At 25.8% G+C, this 15,199-nt stretch overlaps 2 protein-coding genes across 2 annotated transcripts; one reads left to right on the top strand and one right to left on the bottom strand.

The window, feature by feature from the left end:
• Nucleotides 1-6,204: 6,204 nt before the first annotated feature.
• Nucleotides 6,205-8,832, bottom strand: LOC132928918 (quinone oxidoreductase-like protein 2 homolog). Its single transcript, XM_060993870.1, has 6 exons — nucleotides 8,560-8,832; nucleotides 8,258-8,500; nucleotides 8,012-8,203; nucleotides 7,766-7,950; nucleotides 7,540-7,689; nucleotides 6,205-6,470 (listed from the first exon to the last, which is right to left on the bottom strand). Exons 1-6 carry the CDS (start codon nucleotides 8,713-8,715, stop codon nucleotides 6,317-6,319), a joined length of 1,080 nt encoding a protein of 359 aa, XP_060849853.1. The 5' UTR covers nucleotides 8,716-8,832; the 3' UTR covers nucleotides 6,205-6,316.
• Nucleotides 8,833-9,267: 435 nt separating this feature from the next.
• Nucleotides 9,268-14,522, top strand: LOC132928908 (paraplegin). Its single transcript, XM_060993859.1, has 11 exons — nucleotides 9,268-9,566; nucleotides 9,693-9,896; nucleotides 9,984-10,121; nucleotides 10,240-10,476; nucleotides 11,687-12,003; nucleotides 12,094-12,310; nucleotides 12,395-12,554; nucleotides 12,618-12,928; nucleotides 13,086-13,205; nucleotides 13,271-13,456; nucleotides 14,241-14,522. The coding sequence occupies exons 1-11, from the start codon at nucleotides 9,411-9,413 to the stop codon at nucleotides 14,391-14,393; spliced, it is 2,199 nt and encodes a 732-aa protein (XP_060849842.1). The 5' UTR covers nucleotides 9,268-9,410; the 3' UTR covers nucleotides 14,394-14,522.
• The last annotated feature ends 677 nt before the right edge of the window (nucleotides 14,523-15,199 follow it).

Below are 15,199 nucleotides of genomic sequence, written 5' to 3'. Positions count from 1 at the left end.
TGTAATTTTCAAGTATATAGGCAGGTAAACTTGCATGTTAAAATTAAAAATTCATATACTTTTTTTTTTGTGTTCAGAAACCTATTACACCATAATAATTAATAATATAACGATTGGTAAGGAACAAACATAATTATTATAGTTATAGCTGGTTGTGACTAATTATAATTTATTTAAACCCATATTGATAATACACACTATTAATAATGTGAGTGTTATCTATGAATTCTAATTACTAGCTAGTACTTAGTCCATTTTAAAATAAATACACTATCCATAGTATTTATGCCCCAGAAGCCAGGTGTAATAACTAGAAATAATTGGTAAACCAATACCCGGTGCCAAAATTACACAATAATTTTTATAGTTTTTATTAAAATTAAATATTTATAAGTATAATGGTCATAGCTTGGCTATATAAGGATTAGAAGAATTTTTCCTGTAGATACAAAATTCAACATAATAAACTTGGTTTGATTTTGTATAATTACAAAATTATTGTAATTAAGATATTATAGCTAACATATGTTGTGTCCTATAAAAAAAAACAATACACAATCATTTTTTTTTTTAATTTCTAAGTAAAACGGTTAATGAATTGTTTTTACAATGAAGTCTGATTATTATTTTATTTCTATTTCTATTACTTTTGAAGCAATAAATGGTTAAGTTTTGATTTTTCTACTTTAGGGATGGTTTAGTAAATTGAATCTACTATCTAGTAGGTACTTTGTGAGGTCAAAAGTAAAAAAATTCACCGTCATTTTAAATATTACCAAGAAAAGCAAAAAAAAAAAACAATTAATGAAAAACGCAATTTTTACGCGACACCAATTTTATCGAAAACATCGGTTACATTTTTTTGTTGTAATTTAAAAAATATTAACTGTAGAAACTTGAAATATTCTATTGTTATTTAAATTATAATTTCCTATACACAATGATAATTTAAAAAAAATAAGGTTTAGATTCTGAGCCGATCAGGCACGTACACAGGGGGTGTTTTGGGTGTTTAAACACCCCCCTCCCCCCGAAATACTTGGGTTTTTGTATAGTTATTTACTTATTCAATTTTAATGTTAATTTTGTTACATAAATGTTTGTATTTAAAAAAAATATTTTAAGTATACATAATTTTCATAAATTTTTTTTATATATATTTATTAAAAATGTTCTACTTTTCAATAACTGATTTTCAAAAACACCCCCCAAAACTTTTTTCTGCGTACGTCCCTGGAGCCGATAGCAAGGAATGTATTAATTTTACAATGATGTATCACTTTTTGGAGCAATAAAAATGTTTTGATTTTTAATGTTGAGGATGGTTTATTTTAGAAAATCGAATCTAATTGATACTTTTAAGATTAAAAAGTAAAACATGTTTAATAATTAATATTTTGTCAAATAATTAGGAAAAAAATTAAGAAAAAACGAATATTTTTACGATGAACCCGTTTTTAACTAAACTAATTTCTTTATTTTGTTATAATAAAAAACGAATAACTGTAAAAACTTGAAATTTTCACTAAGTGTTAATACTATCATTTCATATACACAGTATAGAGTCACCGTCATAACCGCGAATCCAAAAAAGCGACGGCAAAGTAGCAAAAAAATATAATAGCTAATGATTAAAACAGCTAAAGTATAATATATTATTATAAATTATTATTATTATACGTTAAACGTTTAGTGATACATTAGTCTTACGAATTTAAAATTATAAATATTATATTATTGTTTTATACTTGTAGTGATAATAAGCTATGCCTTGCCTTTCAAACAATTTACAACATTTCTTTCCGTTTATTTTTTTGAATTTCTTAAATTCTTATAATGCAGTATCTTAATATATTTTTTTGTTAAGTTTTATCCACTTATCCTTCCTCACCTCTACAGTATGAAACTTCGCCGTTTCTGATACAAAAATACGCTGTATTTTACGAGTGATTTATTTTTTTAAGAAATCAAATGTTTAATATTTTTAAATTACATAACTATGAAACTATATTCGAATACGACTAATATACATATACTACATACTATAATACGTTGTGAGTTAGTGACAATAAACGATCCAGGTTTCAAGTGGTTTAACTCAGACTGTCATTGTTGAATATTGAGTTTGTATCCACTGACCACTATGCAATAGGTACACCTATTTATTATTATATCTCGCTCGTCCAGAATAATTGTTAATCCGATAGATAACGCGGCTATGAAACTATAATTGTGATTGTCTGAATCTTTATAACATATTACATATAATATAAATATATTAGTAAGATAAAAAATTCTAAATAAATAGTAATAATAATAATTTTAATTTTAAAAATCGTAAAATTTTCCTTAAAAATCCACTTTGGTTTTTGAAGTTTTTTTCAGTTATTTTAAAAAATACTGGAAATTTTTGTTTTGTTCTTTTTAAAGTGCAAACTTTATCAATTTTCTATCCAAAACTACTCTAAAAGTTTTAAGTCAAAACAATATATGATTACTTATCGTACATACAATATTCACAAAAAAACTAAATACATAAGTTACCAAATCTAACCTAACCTCCCACATAAGTTGATTTTATAGCTATACCTACAAAAAAAAAAATCGTATCTATAAATTTTTTTTTATAAGCATATAAAGTTCAAATGTTGACGAAATTAGATATTTAAACTAAGAATAACAATTTATCGACAGTGGCAGAATTATCAGGCAGAGAAAATATAATATGCAAAAATAAGAAATTAGTGTTGAAGAACGTTAGTGGACAAAATAAATAACCATACCACCAGCTGCCGGACGCCGTTATATTTGACTATGTCATTATATGTCTATATAATGACCACAGTCATCATACCGTTTTACATCCCAGTCACACGTATAGCCACGTAGGTAATTTTTTTTATTAAGAATTTACAAGTGACTTTGTTATTAAACGTCGTTATCAATATTTTATTACAATAAATTATTTATAGCTATTAAATTAAATTTTACGTGCCTGTTGTATATTTCCATTATATTGTCAATAAATATGTATTTAATATTGTGTATTTATGCCGTTGATTAATTTCCGTATTGATTGTTAAATTTGTTTTAATATTTGTGAATTCTTTAAAGATATATTTTTAAAAATCATTATATAATTCATATTTTAAAACAGGTTTGTTATTATTGCAACATTCTTTGCTTTTTTTTTTATTAATTTTCATACTGAGTAATTTTTACCCGAAATTCGCTGTTTAATATCTAGATTAGCTTTATATTATAATCACGGAACAATAAACTCTATTCAGTACCTATAAATTATAATTAAAGTATTTATATTTTATGCATAAAAATATGTTTAAGGTACTTTTTTACCAGCTATACTTTATACTTATATATGTTATGCCGAATTTGTGAAATTGCCGATTTCATGAAATCAGCAACGTTGTCACCGAGTACGTGAAATCGGCAACTTAAAGTGCATAATACTGCCGATTGCGTGAAATCGGCAAGACCCTTCTTAAAAAATTATAAAACATAATTTAATTTAAATAAATGTATAAAACGCCAGAAATATAATAAAATCAAATTGTAATAATAAATATTATATGTATATAAAAAATAGTTTAAAAGTTATACAAAAGTTAAAAAAGTTAAGTTAACAAATCTTGTTAAGTTAAGTTATTGAATGTTAAATGTAATATTAATAGTTTATATTCATAAAAAATAATATTCTTTATTGATTAAAAAATTCCAAATAGATAGAAAATACTAATTTCCATAAATAATATCCTATTTTAAGCAAAAAATATTGATACCAGTTACCAGCTAACAAACGTTGCTAATTGGCTGCTAAATGATGGTTCAAGAAAAATTTGAAAATATGATTTCAATGATATGGGTGGGGCTGGAGAAATGTGTCTCCAGCTCCACCCTAAGTTTTTTATTTTTTCCGATTAAAAAATAGGCTTGCAAATTATGAAAATATGCTTGCAAATTGTTGCTAAATGACTGCTAAGTGTTGACTTAAAAAAAATGTCAACATTTTGAATGGGTGGGGTTGAGGACATGTACGTGCAATAAAAAGACCTCAATGATCAAGATAAAATGCTTGTACGTATCATAGCATCTATCATCATAGGTAATAAAGATTACGGCGTGGTAATGCCGATCAGCACGCGTGCAATTATTGTTTATTTCTAATCCACTATTTGTAATTATGTCATAATAATATGTTACCGAATTCATGCAATCGGTAGAAAAAAGTCTGCCTAATTCACGAAATCGGCAATCAAAATTTGCCGATTTCGTGAATTTGGTAGCCAAATTGCCAATTTCACGTATTCGGCGACAACATTGCTGATTTTACGAAATCGGCAATTTCATAAATTTGGCGTAACATATATACACAATACATACATGTAACGCCACGGTAATTACTAAATAGTGATAATTTTACAAATCATTGCATATAACTATATAAGAAACATTAAAAAAATTCTTAAAATAGGAAGCTACACACAATACGTACACATTTATAGTCTTTGTTTATCTAATAGGAAAAGTAATTAAAAAAATTTTCGTTTGAAGTACTGAAGATTATTCTGAAAACTTTTTTAGATAAAAAATAGACATCTCATAATAATTCGGAAAATATATGGTACGATAGCAGTGCTTAGTTTCATAGATATAATTTAGTAAGTAAGTACAATCAAAGTCCTTTTTTTAGTACTAAATAAAATAACTAAAACTTTACCATTTGACTATTTGAGAGAAATGATATATAATTATTTATTACGAGTAAATAACAGTAGCGTAATAATGATAACGTTCAGAAATTACACACTTTGCTAGATATAATAATAATAATATAGCTATACAATATTTTTAAAAATGATTTTACAATCCACATTATTTTAAAATTGATAAAGTTCTAATATATTGTATTTATTTTTTTAAGACGATTATGTAAAAAAAATTACCCCCTCCCCTGCCCCATAATCAATAACTTAGGAGGATATCGACGGATATTTGTTTTTTTCGCTCAAACCCGTGCACAACATAAATAAATCGTTATTTATGATTTTTGAGGAATCTTATAGTAAAATCACAGATTACAAAAATAATAGATTCATTCTTTTAAAAGTTTGACACATCGGTTTTATATTTTATTATTATTTAACTTTATATTCAACTATAAAATATATTTTTAGAAATGGTAATTATTGTTTTGAGACAAATCGATGTGTCATACCTTCAAAATTATTATTCTTTATCATTTTTATAATGCGCCATTTTCGTCCATGATTACTAAAAAACAAAAAAAAAAAATCATTTTACCTCTTAATAATTACTAAATATGCTCGTAAAAAAATGTTGAAACATTTAGAGGGATGTTCTCGTAAGAAACCTTCCCTTGCACCATTACACATGCAATGAAAACTAGTATGTTTTAAACATAGATAACTCATTCTATAACATGCTCTTTTGAGTTATTAAACTTTAGAGATAAAAAAGAAAATCAATTTGAAAATAAAAATTAATCTTTTACTTTCACTTCCTACTTCAGTGGGTTACAGGTCGTGTTGATATGTTAGAACAAGGGTCATATGACATTCTAATAAGTTCCATTCACTCTCTCCAAATATTAATGTAATTAAAAATAATTTAGCGATTAAATTATTTCTATTTATAAACAATTGTAACTTAGTTTATATTGTTAAAATTGAAGTTATTTGTAAAAAGTAATTTACAAATTGTTTGTATTAAAATTGAATAATATTGTAATCGTAAATACTATTATATGGGTGCAGTTATGACAATATTATTATCATCCTTATCCTTGTGGTCACCCAAACCGTTTGGACAAATATGGACAGTTAATTAAAATAATATTGAATATTATTATAATTTATAATATACCAAAACTAGTAATTTTCCTTTCGATAAATTAAAAATGTATAGGAATGTAGTTAAAACATTAAAGGTAAAGAAAAGTAACTTTTAAAATGAGTTATAATTTTTCTGAAAATGTACAACTATACATACTTAAATTAATTTATATTTTAAAATTAACTTAGCTTAATATTACTCTTTTTTTTAGGATAACTTAATTTGAACTAGTTAATAAAATTGGTTAACTTTCCTAGCTATTATGAAATATTGTATCAATAGCATACCATTCATACCAATAATATAAAGTTATTTGAAAACTCAATAAAATAAACAAAAAACTTTCATGTATTTGTATAATACTTATAAATGCCATAAAACAACTCTTTAAGTATTTTTAACAGTAAATTCTACTTAATTTTAAATTCTTTATTCTTACCAATCAATCAGCAATTTTTAATAAAATTTTACCACTACTTTTGTCAGTTGAAAAATGTTCTAATGCTTCATTTACTTGATCAAGTTTTAATGTTTCTGATATATTTGGAGTAATAACGCCCATTTTACACATGGTTAATACATCTTTGACAGATTGCCTGGTCAACAAATCGTTTTAATGGTTAAATAAACATTTTTACTCATACATATTAAACATTTATATAGTTAAGTATTTAATAATTATTACATTCTACCCACATACATGTACCTGTTTTATAGACATTATATAAATGGCTGTAATTAGTATTTGTATGATGATTAACTTTATTGTCCGATTAATACTATGGCAGACTGAACTTTTTCAAAAGAATTTAGACTTGTTTTTGCGTAGTATAAAACTTATTATCTACCCCTCAATATTATTAAATATAAGGTTATTTCTTTTACTTGCTCCAAAACTCTAATTATTTTTAAAAATAGAATCAACAATAATAATTAATTAAATAGAGTTTATGGTATGAAAGATTTGAATAATCATTTTAAACATGATTTGTCATTTAAAACGATAAGCTAATATTAAACAAATCATATAAGATGTTTGGTTTCATTAATATAAATACTCAAAATATTAATAATTTATATTGCTTGAAAACTTTGTATTATTCTCTTATATGTTCTTCCTATAAGATGAGGCTTATGAATTTAGTCACAAAATATATCAACTTATATCAATGATCTTCATTATAAAAATATTAAGAGAGTAGCATTTATCACTAATTTACCTTTATCTAGAGAAATTAATGATATTTTTAAATGTTTAATTGGTTTAAATTCTTTGTCCCTTAGAACAGAGTTTCTCAACCTTTTTAGTCTCGTAACCCCCTCCTATCTATATTTAGTATACATTTGTATAATTTTTAACCTACACGACCCCACAATCAAGGCAATCGTAACCCCCTGGTTGAGAAACACTGCCTTAGAAGACAATTGTCAGATGTAATATTTGTATATAATTTATTATATGAGAATATTGATTATCCATATTTATTGGCACAATTATGTATTTGCGTTCCTTTATATTTTATTAGATTTAAAGAATTATTTGATATTCTATATTTTTTGAAAAATTCAGATGCTTAGTCATTTTTCTCTCGTACTTTAAAGTTTAAACATAGCTAGTAATATTTAAAAATATTTACTTAAAATATTAATATTATCAATATCTACCTGTATATCCTTACTGAATGTTTACGGTAATTATTCAATGATACACCGATTAAACTAAATGAAGGCCGGCGTAGAAGTTCATTAATATTTAACTGTGGTAGTTGTAATGATGCAAAACCTGCAACTATTACTTTACCTTCATGGCCAACACTAAATTAAAAACAGGTCATAACTATTTATTGATTTATATTTTATTAAAAATTCATTAAAATAATTATTACTGTACCAATCTAATGCTGATGGAAAAATTTCTCCGCCAACAGCATCAAATACCACATCTACGCCTTTGCCATCAGTTTCCTTTAATACTCTTTTGCACAAAGACTCGGGACTTTTAATTTCAAATGAAATAAAAGCTCCTTTATCTCTTACAATAGATGTATTTTTTTCCAAACGACAAGCTCCAATAACCTTAAATTGTTAAATAAGGGTAATCTGTTTTGTTATTTTATAAATTAATAAATTATTATACTTTAGCTTTACACATGTTTGCAGCTATATCGACTGCAGCTAAACCTAAACCACCAGCAGCTGCTGTTACTAAGATAGTATTATCTTTTTTTAGGTTTCCACGGCGAGCCAATCCTATTAACGCTGTTGCATAACTGTCTCCAATTGACACAGCGGTTTCATAAGACAATTCTGACGGTATTCCAAAAACATCCTAAACATTAGAGAAATTACAATTTTATACTTATAATAAATAATAATTGTATACTTTTTCATCAACAATACATTCTTCTGCAAATCCACCCATGATTTCTTTGTTTAAAACTAACACTCGATCACCTACTGATATATCTTCTTCTTCATCATCGGCATTTGTAGCTTTGGATTCAATTACTTCCCCAACAATCTCAAAACCGGGAACAAATGGCAAAAGTGGTTTGATTTCAGATAACCCAGAGCAAATTAAAGCATCAGACATGTTCACAGCACAATACTTTACAGAAATCCGGAGCTAAATATACAGTTATTTAATTAGAAAATCTAAAAATTTAAAAACTTTGTTATATTTACTTGGCCTTCTTTGAGTTTATCTGCTATTTTAAAATCTTCAAGAACCAATGGTTCTTTAGCAGTTTTTAGAACAGCAGCTTTTGTGAATTTTGAACGAACATTTCGCATTTCATGATTTACATGAATGTTATGAATAATACGAGTAATATATTTCATTTTATAAATGTATATTGGTATAGGTATTACAATTAACAACTAATAATTAATAAATAAAAATATTATTATTACACAATTTACATATTATACGATGAGGTATCAACTACTACTTATCAATGGTAATTTATCATGAAGCCGGGAGTCCATATCACGATCTTAAAATATACATTATGACTATATCTTTTATATCACTAGCTTATATATCTCAATCACAGCTATTGAGTTATAGTATATTATTTATTCTTTAATTATGAGTTATGACCATGAATTAAGATATAAATATTATATCTCATAGAGTAATTTTACTCTAGGGTATATCTTAATTTTATTTCTGATTTATCAGCTCATAAGTCATAACATATTATATATGCCTATTTTATACCTTGGGTAGTGTAATGAATTTATTAAAATATTCTCCGTGGTATATATTTATAGTTATCATATAGTTCAATGGGTATAAAACTGTGTAACAAAATAACCAAATTGATAAGTAATCATAGATAAATAAAAGTATGATAAAATAACTTATCATTAGATAATTTTATTATGAGCATAGTAGAACATATATATTCAATGTTATGAGTAAACAATGAAAATATGAATATGAAATTAATAACAACTGTTGTGTAATAATAACGTTGTAAATTTTAATTTGTATTATTTAATAAAAATATTTTTATTTCTAAAATTTAGAAATGGGCTTAAGTTTGTTAGGTATTATTTCGAAATCAAATTTTCGAATATTTAAACCAAAGTTACTAGGTAACTGTATTCGAACAAACAAGGAATTGGGTTGCCCAAGATTTATGAGTAACTATTTACGTAAAATACCAATCGCCACGTCTAAAAAGGTACCTATAAATCATTTATTTTATATAACTAAGTTTAAATATTTTAAATGTAGTTATTGTAATACTACTATAAAGTAAATTATACTAAATTTCTTTGTACAGTAATTATAACTTATTAATTTTTAGTATAATATAGCAGCACAAAAGGAATTAGCTGCCATAAATAAACTTATCTTCAGATATACACATTCTCAAAAGAATGAAAATGATGGTAAAAATGTCAATGATCCAAGAAATGCAATGATGATTAAAATCATGATGGCAATATTTACAGTTTATTTAACAGTATATGTTATAAGTATGTTGTTGCCTAATGCATCAAATCCTGAAGTAAATATAAATAATATACTTACATTTTTTACCCAATGGAAATAATATAAACATTATAAACACATTATTAACATTTAATGCTTGTAGGATATGCGATACGTATCTTGGAATGAGTTTGTACATTTAATGTTAGCTAAAGGTGAAGTAGAAGAAATTATTGCTCGCCCTGATTTAGATATTGTTACAGTAAGATTACATGAAGGTGCTATTATTAAAGGACGAAAAGTAAATATAAATTTATAACTAGTTTTATTTCTCTCTCAAGAATGTGTTTAGTTTTTTTTTAATTCTAGTACCCTTTAGTTCAGTTTTATTAAGATATATAATTTAAATATTTTTACAGATTGATCAAAGAACTTACCATATGAATATAGCAGATTTAGAAAGATTTGAACAAAAATTAAGAGAAGCAGAAACAAAATTGGGTATTAAACCTGGTCATGGAGTACCTGTAGTATATGATCGTTCTCTTAATGCACCAGAATTGATATTATTTTTATTTTTCGCTGGTCTTCTTGCTTTGGCATATTTTGGTCGTTCAAAGGGAGGATCAAAGTCTCCAATTAGCTTAGATATGTTTGTAAGTATTATAATCAGTGGTATATACATTGTGTTAGTGTTAAGTGGTGGGATATGAAATCCTCTGATCTTGCTAAATCATTAAAACATAAAAAAAATATTTCACTTGATTAACATTTAACAAAATATCATTAATCATTATAAATTATTTTGAGTTAATTTAAATAGTGCATTAAATCTCACAACAAGTAGAATATACATCCATCATAGAAATATGGAATAATAATAATAATATTTTTGTTTTGTAAATTGTAATGCTATACAGGCCATTAAGGCGTTTTGCATGTTTCCAAGTTTTTAGTACCAAATTGTAGGAACCATTTGTTCCAACAATTTAGTAGTGCAATGTCCTACATTTTTCCTTTTATTCGAACAATGTATAATCTCTCGTTGATTGCTATAAATGTTTTCACATTTGGTAATATTGAGTCGTTGATTAGGATATCGACACCATTTTCATGTCTGTTATTTTCTGTTCCACTATAGAAGATCGTATGATTTTCGGACTTAACATTGCCCTTACCCGGTCATCTCACTTCCGGTAATACTATTATTGATAAATTATACATGGTCACTTCATCAACTAATATTTTCAAAGCGCCTGGCTTAAACAGAGTTCTGATATTCCATGTTCCTATTCTTAATTTCTTGTTATCCTTTTTCTGTTTTCCGTTTTGTTTATCATTGAGACTGTTCCAAGGCTTGATTTTTTGATTCACTACAATATGTTCTTTACGAGATAAAGGTTGTTAGCCCTACGCTCAACCCCCAACCTGGAGGGCCAGAACCCCCAGTCAATTAAAACCAGGGGATGACTATTGCAGTTTCTATTCTCGGTTATGGTAACAGATACTGGGCGATGGGAACATCACTTTCCCTACGGCCAATAATTATTATACAATAATTTATTGTGTAAAATTTTTAGCGTAGTATTATGAATATGATTTCTTTATACAATACACACAAATGCTCAATGATAATAAATATGTATACATATGTTACATTAGGATAATATAATTATTGATGAATTTACATTAAAATTACATTTTAACTTATCAGATCTTTGTGCTACACCCTATATGTGACGCGCATCTTGAAAAATCCTGTTTATTATACCATTGATTAATGTTATAATAAATATACATTGTTTATTTAATATTATAATTTTAACTATCATTGATAATTACTAATTACTATTTAAATTATTTTAGTCTCAAATAAAACGAGCAAAATATACATTAATTGACCCATTGATTGGCCAAGGTAAAGGAGTTCGCTTTAAGGACGTTGCTGGTCTTAAAGAAGCAAAACAAGAAGTTATGGAATTTGTTGATTATTTAAAGAGACCAGATCATTATAAAAATTTAGGTGCAAAAGTTCCCAAAGGTGCGTTACTTTTAGGACCACCTGGATGTGGTAAAACAATGTTAGCTAAAGCTGTTGCAACCGAATCAAATGTACCTTTTTTGTCTATGAATGGTTCTGAGTTTATTGAAATGATTGGTGGTCTTGGAGCTGCCAGAGTACGGTTAGTTTAATATGAATTAATTATATTAATTATTTCTTAGTTTGCTTTAATTATTTATAAAAGATTATAAATTTTGATTGAAAATTATAGGGATTTATTTAAAGAAGGAAGAAAAAGATCTCCATGTATAATTTATATTGATGAAATTGATGCTATTGGCCGTAAAAGATCTTCAAGTGGTCCTGAAGGGGGTGGTGATGAAGGAGAACAAACATTAAATCAATTATTGGTTGAAATGGATGGTATTGGATCTAAAGAAGGAGTTTTAATGTTAGCTTCGACAAATAGAGCAGATATATTAGATAAGGTTTACATTAATTGTATTATACGTAGGATGAATTATTTATATAAATAGATTTATAAATAATACAAAAATGTATGGATATTTTAGGCTCTTTTAAGACCTGGACGTTTTGATCGTCATATTTTAATCGATCTTCCTACATTAGAAGAGCGTAAAGAAATTTTTGAACAACACTTAAAAATAAAACTTGATAAAGAACCTAAACATTATTCACAAAAAATGGCTCATTTAACTCCTGGATTTAGTGGTAAATTTATGATACCTATTTTATTCAAACATATTTTATTAACTATTTACAAATATGAATTAGGAGCTGATATAGCCAATGTTTGTAATGAAGCAGCATTGCATGCTGCTAGAAATAGTCAAAAAGTTGTACTAGAAGCTGATTTAGACTATGCAGTTGAACGAGTAGTTGGAGGAACAGAAAAACGATCTCATGCAATTTCTCCAGATGAAAAAAAAATTGTTGCCTACCATGAAGCTGGTCATGCATTAATTGGTTGGTTGTTGCCTACTACGGATGCTCTTCTTAAAGTTACAATTGTGCCTAGAACTAATGCAGCTCTGGGATTTGCCCAGTATACACCCACAGAACGATATTTACTTTCAAAGCAAGCTGTAAGTTTTAATTTTATAATTAAATAGATTACAAAATGTTTTAATACATTATTATAGAAGCATAAAGTACCTGAATCAAAAATATGATTTGGTACATTGTTCTATTATAATAGATAAAAATTTTTTAATTTTAACTTTATATGATATTTTTGTTTAGTTATATGAAAAAATGTGTTTGGGGCTTGGTGGCAGAGTAGCTGAATCAATAGTTTTTAATAGCATTACAACTGGAGCTCAAAACGATTTGGATAAAGTTACAAAAATTGCAAATGCTCAAGTATTATTCAACATTTTTTTAGTTTTATTAATGTGAAAAATAATCATTGAATTTTTACTTTTTAGATACGTCAGTATGGTATGAATGATAAAGTTGGATTGTTGTCATTTCCTGAAGATACAAAAAATAGCCTAAGGCCATATAGTAACAAACTTGCAGCACTTATGGAAACTGAAGTTTCTCGATTAGTTTCTGATGCTTATTTTAACACAGAAAAACTACTAAAAGAAAACTATAATAAACTAGAATTGGTACTGTTTTCATTTATGTATTTTCAGTATAACATACTCATAAATTATGATATTGTATATTGTCATTGTTATTCAATAATTGGCCAAATATTACTATAAATTTGATTATAAATAGTTTTAATATTAAAAATTACATTCTAAATGCTTTCTACCAGTAGTTTAACCAGAGAAGATGGCTTAGGGGGCTTCATCTTTTTCTCCGTTGACTGTGCTATATATTTAAAAATCTTATATTGTACAAGGCAAAGTAAAAAACATGATATTTCTATCATGGTGCAAACAAATACGAAAATGGTTATCTTAATTTTACAAATTGAGCATATTATTAATAGTAGAAGTTATTAAAACATTTATAAAAATTAATTTGTTAAGATATAAAATTTTGATTTATTTTGTTTATCCTCAGCTGACAACCCCCTCTACCCATTGAAAAATCTTGGAAAAGCCATTGATTACTACACAAATATACTTACCCTTCCTATGTATATTTATGTTAAATTTATTGTATATTACTTGATTACTATGCTCTATTAATTTAAAAAAAATTATAGCTCATAAGTATTCTTCATTTTATAAAATAAAAAAGAACATTAAACATAATAAGGTTAATCAACTTTCTTAAATTTTATTTTATATTTAAAAATTATGTTCAATAAGTAAATAATTTATATGTTATTACTTATATATTAAAAATATATAATATACATTTTTAAATGTTATATTCTAAGTATAATGTTATTCATTACTTAAAACTTGTTAACATTATATTATTTTCACTTTTTAGATTGCTGAAGAGTTGTTGCGAAAAGAATCAATAAATTATGAAGAAATGGTAAAATTAATAGGTCCACCACCAAACGGTGAAAAACGTGCCGTAGAAGTATACGAGTTTAACACACCCGTGGATACAAAAAACACTGATTCTTCAAAAAATTAATGATTGTTTAATATTTAAAATATTTTGTTAACTGATGTTAGTTTAGATGTAATTATGTAAAATAATAATGACTAATTTAAAACACTATGACTTAAATTTTGAATTAAAATCATAAATATTGTTGTATAATTTTCAAATATTTTAATAAATCAACAAGAAAAAATGATGAAATTAAAAAAGGCGCAAGTGGGTCACTGTAATGGATGAGTTATATTTGAACTCAATGAGTGTAGGGTGTCCATAGGTACCAGGTTTTAAAAGTTTCTCCTGTTATCCCAAAAATCTTTATCGGAATTTCAATATGTTGTGCATTAATGCGTTAATATGAATTTGTATTACATTATGTTAAAATTTATATAATTTTTATAGTAATTTGTAAAATCAATTTCTCAATATGATTAACAGTAAATTTAAAAATATTATATATCCTAAAATTACATAATTCATATTGTAAATTAAAATATCAATCTAAATTATTATAGGTACATTTGTTTTATTCAAAATAATTTTTTCTTTATGAAACATATTTTATTTGTCTCTGTTTTTCTTTTTAATTATCTGGTCACCCTACAATGAGGTATTAATGTATCATTGTATACAAAAAACAATTGAGTGGAAACATTCAGCCTATATTACTAACTATATTTTATGATAGATATATTTAATAATGCTATTAGTTATTTATTTTAATATTAGTACCAATTACACTGAGACCTAGTTAGGCATATGGTAACCATACAATTATATCTTTGGTTTAAGACACTATGGACTATTAATTTTTTTTTAATACTCTACATTATTATTTG

This window comes from Rhopalosiphum padi, chromosome 1 (genome assembly GCF_020882245.1).
Source record: "Rhopalosiphum padi isolate XX-2018 chromosome 1, ASM2088224v1, whole genome shotgun sequence".
NCBI lineage: Eukaryota > Metazoa > Arthropoda > Insecta > Hemiptera > Aphididae > Rhopalosiphum > Rhopalosiphum padi.
The sequence above is the reverse complement of the archived record's forward strand: the minus strand, read 5'-3'. Positions and strand labels throughout refer to the sequence as shown.

Bases quoted from the DNA above. Each gene is read 5' to 3' on its own strand.
- LOC132928908 (XM_060993859.1), top strand. From the start codon at position 9,411: ATGGGCTTAAGTTTGTTAGGTATTATTTCGAAATCAAATTTTCGAATA. The intron at 12,004-12,093 runs GTTAGTTTAATA...TGAAAATTATAG, and splicing joins CTTGGAGCTGCCAGAGTACG to GGATTTATTTAAAGAAGGAA. The intron at 12,311-12,394 runs GTTTACATTAAT...TGGATATTTTAG, and splicing joins GAGCAGATATATTAGATAAG to GCTCTTTTAAGACCTGGACG.
- LOC132928918 (XM_060993870.1), bottom strand. From the start codon at position 8,715: ATGAAATATATTACTCGTATTATTCATAACATTCATGTAAATCATGAA. The intron at 8,204-8,257 runs GTATACAATTAT...TCTAATGTTTAG, and splicing joins AATGTATTGTTGATGAAAAA to GATGTTTTTGGAATACCGTC. The intron at 6,471-7,539 runs GTAGATATTGAT...TTTGTTGACCAG, and splicing joins CATTCAGTAAGGATATACAG to GCAATCTGTCAAAGATGTAT.